The 14437-nt window shown below is 45.2% G+C and overlaps 1 protein-coding gene across 1 annotated transcript in view; it reads left to right on the top strand.

Moving 5' to 3' along the window:
- The first annotated feature begins 6965 nt into the window (after positions 1-6965).
- The window catches only part of BLK (BLK proto-oncogene, Src family tyrosine kinase), a 28650-nt gene continuing 21178 nt past the window's right edge, over positions 6966-14437 (top strand). Inside the window, exons 1-2 of the mRNA XM_027665066.1 lie at positions 6966-7067; positions 9463-9511. Of these exons, the coding sequence (XP_027520867.1) occupies positions 6966-7067; positions 9463-9511 (151 nt within the window). The remainder of the gene's footprint in view (positions 7068-9462; positions 9512-14437) is intronic.

Raw genomic sequence — 14437 nt, 5'->3', positions numbered from 1 at the left:
AGCTCCTGGATTTGTCATTCCTCTGCCCTGGGATGGCACGGAACAGGTATTTCCAACACCAGTTTGGCCACACTGCTCAAGACTGGGACTGGGACAGGGTCCAAGACAAGGAGGTGGGACGCACTGGGGTGGGGAAGGAGGAGGATGTGGCCAGGAGAAGGAGGCACCTGCTGCTGCACTGGGGTTCTTCAGGTGTGAGGGGTTTTATGACAAAACAGCACCAACATCAGCACCTCACCAGTGTTAGGTAGAGAGCCTGGGGGTTGTCCTTCATGTTCCCTCAAGGACCTTCTTTTACATGGACCAGAGTGTTTGAGAGAGTCCTCAGTGCACAAATAAAACTTGATATGTTTATCTGTCAAAGACCAGGACTGGAAGGGATCTGAACATTGCCAGTAGGATGTTCCCAGTTTCCCAGAAAGGATACAACAGGGAAACTTGACATCTGTTTCACTTCTCAGAAAGAACCCCGATGCTTCTTGGTCTGGGCTCTGCAGCTCTTCACGGGGACTTTCTGCATTGCTGTAATCACAGAATCACAGAATGTTTGGGTTGGAAGGGACCTTAAAGATCACCTCGTTCCTGCCATTGGCAGGGACACCTTCCACTATCCCAGGTTGCTCCAAGCCCTGTCCAACCTGGCCTTGGACACTCCCAGGGATGGGGCAGCCACAGCTTCTCTGGGCAACCTGTGCCAGGGCCTCCCCACCCTCACAGGGGAGAATTTTTTCTGATAATTAATCTATTCCTTACAGCTGGGTCCTACTGGTCAGTGGCCTTTGGATAGGAAATTCCCGCTGATTTTAGCTGGAGACCCAGAACTGTAACATCACAGGAGCTCTTACCGCCCTCCCCCCCTGCGGGGACAGGACTTCAGCAAGACTTTGGCCACTGTGCCACAGAGGATGGTGGCCAGAGCCTCCACCTTCTGCCTCTGTACAGGACCTTGTGCATGGTTGGTGATGTTTATCGCCCAATGCTTTGGTTTGCTGTTGTCTTCAAACCCCTTCCAAGCAACAAAGCTGCAAATCTTTTTAAAATACAAGCTAAAAAGAGCTTGACTGAAACCCAGCAAAAGTAGAAAACAGTCACAGAAAAAAACAACTTCAGCAGCAAATATTCATTCTTATTTAAGCAGCTGATCCACCAAGATCTTCAGTAATTCTCCGATTTTGTTTCTTGCAAAGCAATCCAAGGGTGCCAGGTCAAGAAATGTATTGAAGAGCTATTTTATTAAGGAAAATTGTTAAAGAATTTTATACATCTGTGATGTGCCAAGAACTGGAGGAAATCTTTTTTTTTTAACTGAACTCTTTTACTCCTCACTGATGCAAAAATGCAAATCTGGAACACTTAAATTGATGCATCCGAAGTGAGTTGATTTCAGTAATTCTTTCTGGACGGGGGAGGACTTGCAAAGAGAAATTCGGTATTTTAAGCCTTTAATAATTGTCTAGATCTGTATGTTCAAAGTAAATTTTTTAGGATTTTTAATGCCGTACTCTTTTAAAACGTACTTAAAAAAAAATTCTTAAGTTTTAAAATTAAGTAAAATATGTAATCTGGGTGAAATATGAAAACACTTTGCTGCACCCACCCTAGAATCTGGATGGAAAGGGGGCTCATTTTGTGATTTCAGTGGGCCTGGGGATTTTTTTGGAGTTGCCTTCACAATGAAATTCTATTGCCTTGCTTGGGTCTTAACTTATTTTTCCAGGGCAGTTTCATGGGGTTGAGGCAAATGGGGAGCCAAGACTTCTGCTTTTCTGCCAAATTCGGTCTTGTTTTTTCCCCACACCCGCCCATGCAATCCCAAGACTGGGGTTTGGTGTCGTCCACATCCCTGGGGCAGAAAGTGCTGCATTCACAGCAGAAACTTTTGAGCTCTCTTGCTCTGGTAGCGGAAACCATCCGACCGCAGAGATGGTGCAGGGCTGCTCCCTGTAAAGATGAGGTGGGCAGATGTTTCCAGGGCTTGACTTAGCCCAGATACCCCCATCTTACCCTCTGTGCACCCAGCAGATCCAACTCAACACTGTCCTGTTTGTTTTAGCCCACCCTGGGCGCTCAAAACACATCAAACGTGGGTGTCTCCAGACCCTGTGATCAACAAATTCCTCCTGGAATCCCAAGTTCAGCTCAATGGGTTGCTCCTGTAGGGTATATTCTCCAACACTCCATGAAGCTGTGGTCCAAATGCCAGTGGAAGCCTTGCTGGGGCAAGGCCTTGTGGTGTGATCTTAGAGTTCATCAGGGTCTACAGCTTCCTGGGGAGGGGAAGAGGGGAGGGTCAGGCACTGAGTTCTTCTCTATGGGGACCAGTGATAGGACCTGAGGAAATGTCCTGAAGTTGTGTCAGGGGAGGTTTAGGTTGGATCTCAGGAAAAGATTCTTCCCCCAGAAGGTGGTTGGGCACTGAACAGCCTCCCCAGGGCAGTGGTCACAGCCCCAAGGCTGCCAGAGCTCGAGAAGTGTTTGGACAATCCTCTCAGGGACATGATGGGATTGTTGGAGTTGTCCTGTGCAGGGCCAGGACATGACCTCATGATCCTTGTGGGTCTTTTCCATCTCAGGATATTCTATGATTCTGTGGTTCTATCTTCAGAAGTCCTCCCTCGGCCCATTCCTGTAAGAACACTTGTACCTGCAGCAATCTCCTTGTAGCAAAAATGTCACCTCAACTTCCCTTTTGAAGGTTACTGAAATCACCTTCTTTAATCCCACAACATGGGCACACAGGAGATTTTAGAGGTCCTACCCGAGCATCCAGTGTTCCTGTGACCTACGTATCTCTCCCACAGGCATTCAGAGCTGGGTGCTCCACAGAGCTCATTTGCCTCATGTCCATTGATTTCCTCAGCTTGCCTCTTCCAGGAACAGGTCTGCATCAAGTGTTTTTACTCAAAATTTGTCAGCAGCTAAGCTGGACTCATACAATCATAGAATATTCTGAGTTGGAAGGGATCCATAAGGATCATCAGGTCCAACTCCTGGCCCTGCACAGGACAACCCTAAGAATCCTACACTTTTTCTTCTAAAACTGTTTTTTGCTTAATTTTTTCATGCATACGGACTCATGGAATCACAGAATGGTTTGGGTTGGAAATGACCTTAAAGATCATCTTGTTCCAGCACCCTGCCACGGGCAGGGACACCTTCCACTAGACCAGGTTGCTCCAAGCCCTGTCCAACCTGACCTTGGACACTTCCAGGGATGGGGCAGCCACAGCTTCTCTGGGTAACCTGTGCCAGGACCTCACCATCCTCACAGGGAAGAATTTCTCCATAATATCTAGCCTAAAATTCCCCTCTTTCAATTCAAACCCATTATTCCTTGTCCTATCACTACAGTTCCTGATGAAGAGAAATATGAAAAAATTTTGTTGCCTTCAAATTTTTTGTTCTGCTCTGTTTTTCTGGTTGCTTTACAAAGAACCAATTTTATAAATATTGAGTTTTTTGAACTTGATTAAAGTTGAGGAAACAAATTTCCCCACTCTCTGTATTAAATATAAACCAATATTTTTAGATGTGAAAAACTATAAATTCACAAAAGGAAATTTTCACGCTTTTCTGCGTCGCTGATTTCTCCCCAGCTCTCTTTGCCATTGGAAAAAAAGAATAAAAAAAAGGCTGGGAGAACTACAATCAGTTACTTTTCTCATAATTTTTTCTTGTGAAGCAAATTTTAAAAAACATTAGAAGCCGAAAACACCGCAGAACAACGTACATTCAACCCAGCTGCTGTTTTTTTCGAAAAAAAAATGAGTGTTTGAAAAAATGAAGAGTCCCCCAGCTGCAGTGGTCTGGGAGCTCACCAGTAGCTTTTTGTGTCCGACAACATTTGTCTGCAGTTCTGCTTTGAGATTTTGAAGGATGGGTCGCTTTGGCTGCCGAAGGTTGAGGAGGTGACTTGAAGAGTGTGACTGGTGGATTTTGGGGGGACTGTGAGCACCCAGAGCTGTGCTAATGCCTTCTGTGCGTGGGTGGGACTGAGTGACCTTTGTGGGAGGCCTTTCTGGTTCCATTTCCCACCCGAGGTGGGTCGTGCTGTTCCCCTCTCGGTGCGTCCTTGACACGTGTGCGTGGGGGGAAAGCTGAGTTTGTGCCAGAGTGCAGAGAGGTGTTTCCAGGCTCTGCAGGGTGCAGGAAGGGTTGCAGTGTTCCCCCAGACACAGGAGCACTGTGGAGAGTTGCACAGGTCAGATCATGCTCCCCACTCCTCTCAAATCCTGTCAGAGGAGTTGGGATGGCCCCAAGGCTGTGATGGGACTTCCTGAGGTTGATGTTCCCACTCTGCTCCACCAGGGCCATCACTGTGTAGTAAAGCAGCTGAAAGAAGATTCTTGGCCTGGAGTGAAGAAGTAGGAGACAGAGATGATGTGGGTGATTATGACTAGATTTATGGCTCATACAGCGTCTAAATATTGACAATTCAGTATCCAAAGAACAGCCATCAGATCATGATCCTTCCTGTTGAGCCACAAGCTTCAGTGAGACCCTCTGGCTTTCTAAACTGCTCACAGAAGTCCAGATGTGGCTTAGTCCACTTAGTCTTAAATTTGGCCAACAGTTTGTGACTAAAGGATTATGATGTATGCACAATCAGCTAGAAATGTACAGGTTTACAGCCTTTGGCCTTGCAGAATTCACAGTTACAGAGCACCTATGGAGCTACTTTAGGATTTTAGCTCTGTATTTGATGGGATCTTAGTACTTTTACTCACCCATCCAAAAGCTAGTGTTCCCCATTTTTGGGTTGGATGTACCCTGCAGGCTTCCCTGCCAGGGTGAAGATCCATCCAGAAGCTGCCTCCCACCTTGGGAGACCAGTTGGTCCAGTTGGCCCAATATCCAACAGCATTTTGTTTCCTTTTGCAGGCACCAAATCAATTGCAAACATCTCATTATTTTTATTAATTATGAATTCCGTTAATTATGTGAGCACCTGCTGTCCTCATGTGAGGACAAACTTTATTTCCCACCAGAGACAGCGGAAAGGGAGAGGGAGGATGTGTGTGGGAGGAGGACACACTTGAAGATCTTTCATTGCCATCATGCACTGAGAGCAACTCAAAATCCGCAAAAGATGCCACCATAATCCTTCATACGGTCCCTCAATCCTCTCATAAGATCATCTTGGTGACATGACTGGCAGTCAAAGCATATTGCTGACTTTTGCTCTATCTCACGTCCCCTAAATCTGCTGAAAAAAGGTAACTGCCACATCTGTATCTGCCATTTTGGAGCAGATATCAAAGACCCTGAGATGCTCCAGTGAGCCAGTAACAAGGACTATAGATCTATGTCCCACATGTAGGTGGATTTTTCTGTCTTTCATGGTTGCTAACAACTGATATCTAAAACTTATCTGTCATCCAGCCTTGACTTAAAATGATACCTTGCTGTTCCCTCTGTAAAAAAAGAGGGAATTCCAGCTACTCTCATGGTAAATAACACCATTCTGAATCAGAAATCCTGTCACAAATCCTTCCACAAGTGGAAGAGTGGGAAAAGTTCACCTAATAAATCATGTGCCATTGCATGACAACCAGATCTTCTAAGCAAAGCAAACCCTGGTTGCAACCTGGAAGGGAGGCTGCCAAATTAAAATGAAATTGCTGCAGGAAATGCTGTGGTTGATTTAGTAGGTGAAACTTCCCCTCTGACTGTGTTGGCAGTGCCTGGAGCAGTGCTGAGACCTGGGGACAGATGGATGGGCCATCTGTAAACTCAGGTCAGAGAAAAGCTCAGAGAAGTTGAGATGCTGAAAAAGTTTTGATGGGGGGGGGTGAAAAATGTGTGTTAGACAATCCTGAAATATTCCTTCCATTTTGCTCACTTTATCAGTGATAATAACAATGAGGCAGAAGGGAGAAGACATTTTAAAAAATAACATCTTAAAATGTTGGGATGTCTCTGTTAGAAGCCTCATTTCAGAGCCCCAGTTTTTTAAATAATAGAAACAGAAAAGCAAAAAAAAATTCTTCTGCTGGAATATTTTTTTCTGCAAATCTGATTTGCTGGTAGTTTTTTGGACACCTCTGTTGGAGTCTGACTGTCATGACACAGTGTCAGGTTGACATTTGGAGTGGTCTCTGGACCTGCAGTCCCTGATCCTCTCATGGCAGACTCTGAGGTAATTTGTCAAGAAGAGGAGTCAATATGTCTTTGCTCAGCTATGAGTATTTGAGGTTTGGGGTTTTTCTGAGCATTTAGTCCACACCTTACTATGCCTTTGGCTCAAAGCAGGGGCTGGGGCAGATTTTGGCACTGGATGTTGTAGATACCTTGTGTATTTGTGGCAGTAACACTTCATCTGTCCCTTCATTTTTGAGGGCTCTAAGCAGGCTGAGTTTGCCATAGTTTGGTCATCTTGGCTACCCAGACCCACTATTATCCTTGACCAAGCTGAAATTACATTTATAGGATCACAGTTAAACAGCCCTCAAGCCCAAGTTTGGAACCCTAATGTGGACTAGCGGATGATCCATTGAAAGGGTTTGATTCATTTGTGTCTAGTGATCCTTGAGGTGTCCAGGAGGTCTGAGGTATGCATGTGGTCTTGGCAAACACAATCCATGATTTATGGGAGACCCACACCTTGTAAGGACCAGTACCTTGTCAGCTGGGATCTCTGCATTGGAGAGGGGATGCATCCAAAGTCTGGGTTGTTTGTTTGTTTGTTTGTTTGTTTGTTTCTGATGACTTATAGTGTCTGTCTGAGCCTCATTTGCAAAGTGTGAAACACCAGAGTCACGTGGGAAGAGAAACCATGGGTTCACAAGATCCGAGGTAGCAGGAGGCTGTAGACAGAAGGGTTTTAGACTCCTCTCTCCACTGTCCCATCATCCTGCATTCTCATCTTCTCCAACTTGTTATTCAAGATTGTTTTGTCCCTCAGTGCTTTCACCTTTCCCCAGGAGCAGTCTCATTAAAAAGGAATTTCTGCTCTTCCTTCCAGAATGGGGTTGCTCGGGAGCAAAAATCAGCTGATGCCCAATGAGAAACACACTTCTGGAGGCAACCCAAAAACCAGGAGTAAACCTCCTCCTGCTCCCCCCAAGGTAAGCCTGCAGTTTTGTGTCCTTTTGGGATCCTCCATGGCCCAGTTAGTGTTTGAAGTGATGCAGGCAATATTTGGAATCATAAAATCATAGAAGGATTTGGGTTGGAAGGGCATTTAGTCCAACTCCCTGCCATGGGCAGGGAAATCTTCCTCCAGACCATGTTTCTCCAAGTCCCATCCAACCCGGCCTTGAACAATTCCAGGGATGGAGCAGCCACAGCTTCTCAGAGTAACCTGTTCCCGGCACTGCCTTGTCACAAGTCCTCAGAGCTGGTCCTCCCAGATGATCCCTGTATCTTTTAGACAGGGATGGGAAGGGTTCTGAGGAGCCTCTGTATATTAAAAAAGAAAATAAATTAAAATCCAGTGTGTGGGGACTTTGAAATATCTCCTGATCAGTACTTTGCAACCCAAGCTGACATTGCTGACTTGCAAAAGGCACAGAGATGGGTCAGATTCAGGCTGAAGATTCAGAGCTGCAAAACCGCAATGGAAACTTCACCATCCTGAGGGCAGCGGGTTCACCAGGGAGGGTCCACAGCCAATGTGGGTTGGAGTGAGCTGAGAATCAGAAATGCTGGGCAGCTTCTGCTCCCTTTGAATTCACACAGCCTCTGCTTGCATGGACATGAGGTGCTGGGTCAGGATTTAGGAGATCTCAAACGGCAAAATCCTCGTTTGAACTTTGCCAATCGCTTTGTCTGTCTGGTGCTGTACAGAGGGCGTGAGCTTGTTTTCTCCTTCCTTGCCCCTGTCAGCTCTGCATCCAGCAGCCAGCACAGGAGAAACTCTGGTGCAGCTGTCCTGTGAAAACCACCTCAGGTCTTGAGCCCTGTGAAAGGGGAGGAATTGCCTGTCGTTGCTTTTTATGACAGGTGGAGATGTTTTTCACTCCTTTAGCTTCATTTCTGAGTTCTCCCATGGTTACACAGCCCAGTTTTACTGACAGCAGATGTCAGATTGACCGAGAAGGTGCTATTTTCCTAAATTTCCTTCTCTCCAGCTCACTGGAGAGGAGCTGCTATCAGTATAAATATAGAATCATCGATCACCTTCTGTCACTCATTATTTTTTGCCACAGGTTCTCACATGTCAGGGGAAGTCCATCTTTCTTTCAGTTAAATTGGAAATGGCAGTGGATGAGCAGCTCTCCCACCCCTCACTGCTCCTAAGTATGGGTCAAAGGGTGGCATGGACAGAAAACACTGGATGTTTTTAATTCGGTGTCTGCATTTCACTCCTTTTGCACATGTATAAAAATACCAGGTAGTGGTGGAACACCCACTACAGTCACTGGATCCAGTACCTTGGGCTGATCACAGGACTGGTGTTTGAAGTTGGGTGGAGGCCAATTTCAAACTCTTAGCCCTGAAAACAAGGTGGTTCCATCCCAGCTGATCTGGAATTATCTATGGCCAGTTTGCCACTTTCAGCAGCTGGGCCAAACCAGGGACCACGTCAACATTTTAAAAGTGTGTCCAGAGGACTTGCAGGACCTTGTTGCTCTTTAATGGCACAGTCTGCAACTGCCCCACGAGGGAAAGTGGAGGGGCAGGCACTGATCTCTTCTCTCTGGTGACCAGTGATAGACTCAAAGGAATGGCATGAAGCTGTGTTAGGGCAGATTTAGGTTGGATATTGGGAAAAGGTTTCTCAAGGGACGGTGATCAGTCACTGAACAGGCTCCCCAGGGAAGCAGTCACAGCACCAAGGCTGCCAGAGCTCAAGAAGTATTTGGACAACATTCTCAGGGACAGAGTGGGATTATTGGAGTGTCCTGTGCAGCGCCAGGAGTTGGACTCTGTGATCCTTGTGAGTCCTTTCCAACTCAGGAATCGTAGAATCATAGAACGATAGAGTATCCTGAGTTGGAAGGGACTCACAAGGATCATCAAATATTCTGTGATTTCTATGATTTCTATGATTCTAAAATTAATTTGCTAATATAGTCACTGCCTTTGCTTTTTGAACATATCCCTGAACACAGCATATCCCATGAGCCTTGGGACAATTTTGGCAAAGAGTATCTCCAGTTTTCTGCTTCAAATAATGTTGCAATTGCCATTTCTCAATGGGGCCATTCACATCTCAACCCCCACGGATCCGAAATCCGGCACCAGTGAACAAGGGTTAGATAGACCAGAGTCCAAATGAGTGGGTGGCAGATTTGTGCTTAAATTCAGAGGGAAGCCAAGGGTTATTCAAGCTGACTGTTAAGACAGCCATGAACACATCATGGCAAAATGTGCTAAAGCCATCAGGACACGTCCAGAGCCAGACACAGGGGCTGTTGACTGACTCCCACTTGTCTGTGAAGCTGAGAGCAGGTCTTCCTGAATGCACAGCAAAGTAATAAATATCTTTTTTTTCTTTTTTTCTTATTTCTACCCAAGGGCAGACAATTTATCAAAACCCCTCATCTAAACCAAGCCTCTGCACAAGGTAAGATTCTGTTTTCTCTGCCTTCCCATGGGGTTTCGCGAGGTGGTGGTCCCCAAATGGCAGGTCTTGAGAACAAGCCATCACGTCACAGGCGTGTGGTTTCTGTATCTTCAGCACTGCCAAGCAGGGAGTTTATCAGTGTGTTTCTGAAAATTCACTTTACATCACTGAGTGTCTGTAGCTGCCAATTTTTTCCTGCTCATCAAAGAAATTAAGAGGGCAAAGCACCAATTCTTCATTGGAGCGAGATGATCCCTGAGGCCCCTTCCAACCCAAACCATTCTGTGGTTCTGTGATTGGTGGGGAAAAGGGAGATCTGAGACTTCAGCTGTGTGAGATTTCCCTGTCTGCTGCCCTGTCTGCAGCATGACAACTCATGGATGCTGTATCCAGCCAGCTGAAAATTCCAGAGGAAATAGCAGGTATCAGAGAGCCCAGGGAGACTACAAAGAGAAAGAGAAGAAAGGAAAGAGTTTAAAATAAGGATACACAGAGACCCTGCTTGGGGACTGTCTGTTGGCTTAATCCACCTGCGGGTCACAGATGGTGTTTGGAGATTATTGTCTTTCAGCAGGGAGCCCTTTGCTACCTCTGCCCAGCCCCCCAAAAGCAGCTTGTGTGTATTTCTGTCAAAGAAGTTTTGCAGATTAAGGACAGAGAGAGAGAGATAATTAGAAGAGAGAAAAAAAAAAAAAAGAGGAAACTTGGAAGAAAGTTGTTAGCAACACCTAAAAGTTCTTCATGTGGATGGAAGTGTAGGATTAGGGGACACAGGGCATGAGGATAGGAAAAAGGGGTGTCATGAATAAATGGGATGGGTGGAATGACAGAGGTAGGTCTTCTTAGGTCTTGCGGATGATGATGGAGAGTCCCTGCCATGGACCAAACACGGGGACTCCTGTAACATCAAAATCTTCAAATCTGGCATTTGTTATGGAAATAAAAGTTGTGGGAGGTGAAGCTCCTACACCATATGAATAAACTACACTTTCTTTTGCAAAATCATTTTTGTGTCACATTTCCAAGTGTCCACGGTCTCCCTCCTCCCAAACTGAGCAGACTTTGACAGTCTTTCACAGTTTTTATCAAGCTCCTCAAGCTGGTCAGAAGCACAACACAAGTTATTTTCAGGGAGGCAGCTTTTACTTCTGCTTCACGCCAGAAGGCAGAAGTGGAAAGATGCTAAAAAAATGGATTAAGTACCATGTTAGCCATTTTCAGCTCTCAAAAATATTTTGGTTCATTAGATTCAGTTCCAGTTCTGGAGGAATATTCACACCGATAGTCTGGGAAACTTCCTATTTTTCTCTACTGGTGTCTGAGTTTCCTGAAATGATACTACATCTGACTCTCTCCTGTGGGGCAAAATGGGCTGATAGGAACCATGCCAGATATTTGAGATGTCAGAGATAGCCTCCTGAAAGAAAGCAATTCAAGTGAATCGATAGAGAAAGCACAAAATGCAGGTAATCACACCATATAAATATATATATATATATATTTAAAAAAAAAATCAAAGAGTTGAATCATATCCTGTGGCAAAATTATTGACTATGGAAGCATGGCATGAAATGTAAAATCAAACCCACTTTTTTCCTTGGGTTTTTAATTTCTTTTTTTTTTTTTTTTTTTTTTTTTCTTTTTTTTTTGTTTCTTGGGGGGTGGGTTTTTGGGTGGTTTTTTTATGGTTTTTTTTTTTTCTGATCTTGATGTTGAATTTGTTTCACACTTTCCAGCTTTCACACCACTACTCGGAGATAATTTATTTATTTATTCTTCACAAAAGCCTAATTCTTCCTAACTTTATTTATCCTAATGGAAGCAACACAAAGGCAGGCAAGGGGTGCATAACTCTGTATTCAATGGGGGGGGGGTGTGGTATCACCAATCCACTTTTCACCTGGGGAGGTTCTTCCATCATGTGAGTCTCTCATTCATTTTAAGATGGTTCCCTAAGCAATCCCAATGCTTTTAAGGTTGGTTCTAGGTCCCCATGGAGTCAAAACTTCAATTCTGCACCTCTAAAGCCCCCAGTCCAGCAAAGTCCTGGCCTATGATAGTGGACCTCAAACACCATAGCCCCATGGCTACAGCTGCTGCTTGGATAAGACATAAAAAATAGGTAGAATAACCCCTGCCCTTGCCCTTCCACCTGCTCACAGCTGGATTTAAGCCCTACTGATGGAGAGAGATGGTCATTTTGGGGTGCTTGTCCTTAGGCATTACAATAACCTGTGACTGCACAAGGACTTGGTCTCTGTGAGGTCATTTCTCCTGATGAGGAACTGCAACTTCTTCCACCTCTTCACTTGCTTTTTGCAAACCATAATACTAACAGGACTGATTTGCAGGAGGTGGGAGCTTGGCATGCTCTGGAACTTGAGGTCTTTTGAGGCATCTCAAGGTTAACAGAGAAACTTTAGTTGCTTCTACTGTTGTTCCTCGAATATGGTTCTGAGTTTGAAAGGAATGTTGTCAGAACTGCAGGTTTGAGTGTAACTGGGAAAAGGCTGATTTTTCAATGAGATGTTAAAACTTCTCATCAAAAATGGGCATTGCCAATCATAAGCAAGAGGAGAAACGAACATGAGAGGGAACTACCCCAAATGTTCAGATTTCCTGATTAAAAAAACTCACGAGTTTAGGTCTGATATGATTTTATGACGAAAGCAGGAATTATCTTCAGAAACATTCACTGTGACAAAACACAAGGCAGGAAGGCATTTGAAAGAGAGCACTGGCAGTGCAGTCCTGGATATCCCAGGAAACACCTCCCATGCTGTCACAGCTGGGCTTGCTGACCATTTGGGAGATGCAACAGTCCCAGTTCATAGTTTTCTGCATCTCCTCCAATGGGATCTGATGGTGTTTCTCTCAGTGACAGCAACAGGTGTGTGTTTTGAAGGCATCCTTTTCTAGCACAGTTTTACCGTGGTGTGGAGCACAAGTCTGACAAGGAGCAGCTGAGGGAGCTGGGGAGGCTCAGTCTGGAGAAAAGGAGGCTCAGGAGGGACCTTCTCACTCTCTGCAACTACCTGACAGGACAGGGGAGCCAGGTGGAGGTCAGGCTCTGGTCCCAGGGAACAAGGGACAGGACAAGAGGAAATGACCTCAATTTGCACCAGGGGAGGTTTAAATTGCATATCAGGAAAAATTTCTTCACAAAAATGGGTCATTAATCACTGGAGCCCCCATCCCCGGGGGGGATTTAAAAGCCATGTAGATGTGGCACTTGGAGCCATGGTTTAGTGGTGGGCTTGGCAGTGCTGGAGGAATAGTTGGACTTGATGATCTTAGAGGTCTTTTCCAACTTTAATGATACAATTCCAACCAGCCCATGTTGTGCTGAAGCAGAAAGATGGACCCATTTTTAGCAGCAGTAACTCACAACTCAGTACACCCAACTGGCTAACACGTGTGCTGTGAGTTGTCACTTATGCCATGACCATCCTAGAATGGCTCTAAACCAATGGATGATCCTCTGGGAGACCCTGGATCTCAGCCTGGCTCCGTGGTCGTGATATGGTTGCAAAGACCTTCCATTCGTGACAGGGCAGCAGTAGGAAGACTGGTTGAATTATTCCTACTAAGCCACCAAATAGGCCCTCGGCCTGTGCAAACTGAGCTGGTATCAAACTCTCCTGGTAGCAGCTCTGAGCCAGGACGGATTTGGCTCCCAATCAAAGTCTGGGGGCTGAGAGCACTATCTGCAAAGCAGTTGCTCCTCGCAGCCCCGACGGCTTCTCTGCCGTGGAGTCACTCAGGACCTGACTTGAACAAATAGGCCAAGAAAGTGCTATCAACCCTATTTTTCAGTGGGGTGACGACTCAGAGACAGGAAGGGTCGCTTTCATCATGAGATGTCAAGTCTCGCCAGCTCAGGCAGAGAGACCTTTTCTTCTGGCTCACTTTCAGTGTTTCTCAAATCCTATTTTGAGAAGGAGATAAGAGGTGATTACAGTATTTTTTTCAGCATATTAAACCTTTTTGTCCTTGCTGTATTTGCTTTTTTCTTTCCTCTCTTTCTTTTTTTCTAATTTTTTTTAAAATTTTTTAATTTCACTTATTTGCACTTGTGTCCATTGCTTCACAGCCACGTTTTCACCTTCTGGAACACACAGCCACTCTGTGCTTGAAGATTTTTACATATTTGCTTCTATTTTTCAAAGCGCAAGTGTGACCCACTGCGTTGTTTTCCTTTCAAGGGTATCAGGATGGTGAGTGTGGATCACCAGGCCTGCTGTGGATACCTCACAGTAGGCACATGCCCCAAAAACTTTCATGTCAGAGAAGCTGTGTGATAACAACTTTCTCAAGGAGGCAGCAGGAGTTTGGGTGCATTGCTAATTCAAGATCCCTCAAGGGGAAGCCCCCAACTGTGTGAGTTATTTTAAGACTTCAAAGCATTCTCCCTCATGACTGATCATCCTTTTCCAGTACTAGCAGTGAGTGAGGCTCTGCTGAAAACCCTCATGGATCTCCAAGTTCCTTCTGGAAAGCCTGAAGGGAAGAGTTCAGGGCTTTAGTTTACAAAGCTGCATTTCCCCCCACACTGACCCTCTCTCCTCCCTAACAAATCTCCCGCAGAGCAGCAGCCAACCTTGCCCAGGCACAAACCCCAAGTTGCCCCAGAGACACGTTATCTTGTGATGACAAAGGGCCAGTCTGGCTCTCTTGCTGGTGGCATTATTTGAAAAGGTCACACAGAGACTGTGGCTTGACAGGCTGTTTTGAAAAATGCTAATAATAGGCTGGCCATGGCTCTGGGTGCATTAATTAGGCTGAGTACAAGCTAAAGCCTTCCTGCAGCAAACAATCTCTGTTCTTTTTCTTTTTCTTTTTCTTTTTCTTTTTCTTTTTCTTTTTCTTTTTCTTTTTCTTTTTCTTTTTCTTTTTCTTTTTCTTTTTCTTTTTCTTTTTCTTTTT

Source organism: Corapipo altera, unplaced genomic scaffold, assembly GCF_003945725.1.
Source record: "Corapipo altera isolate COAL_440 unplaced genomic scaffold, ASM394572v1 164, whole genome shotgun sequence".
Lineage (NCBI taxonomy): Eukaryota > Metazoa > Chordata > Aves > Passeriformes > Pipridae > Corapipo > Corapipo altera.
Note: the sequence above shows the minus strand (reverse complement) of the source record. Positions and strands in the feature narration are given on the sequence as shown.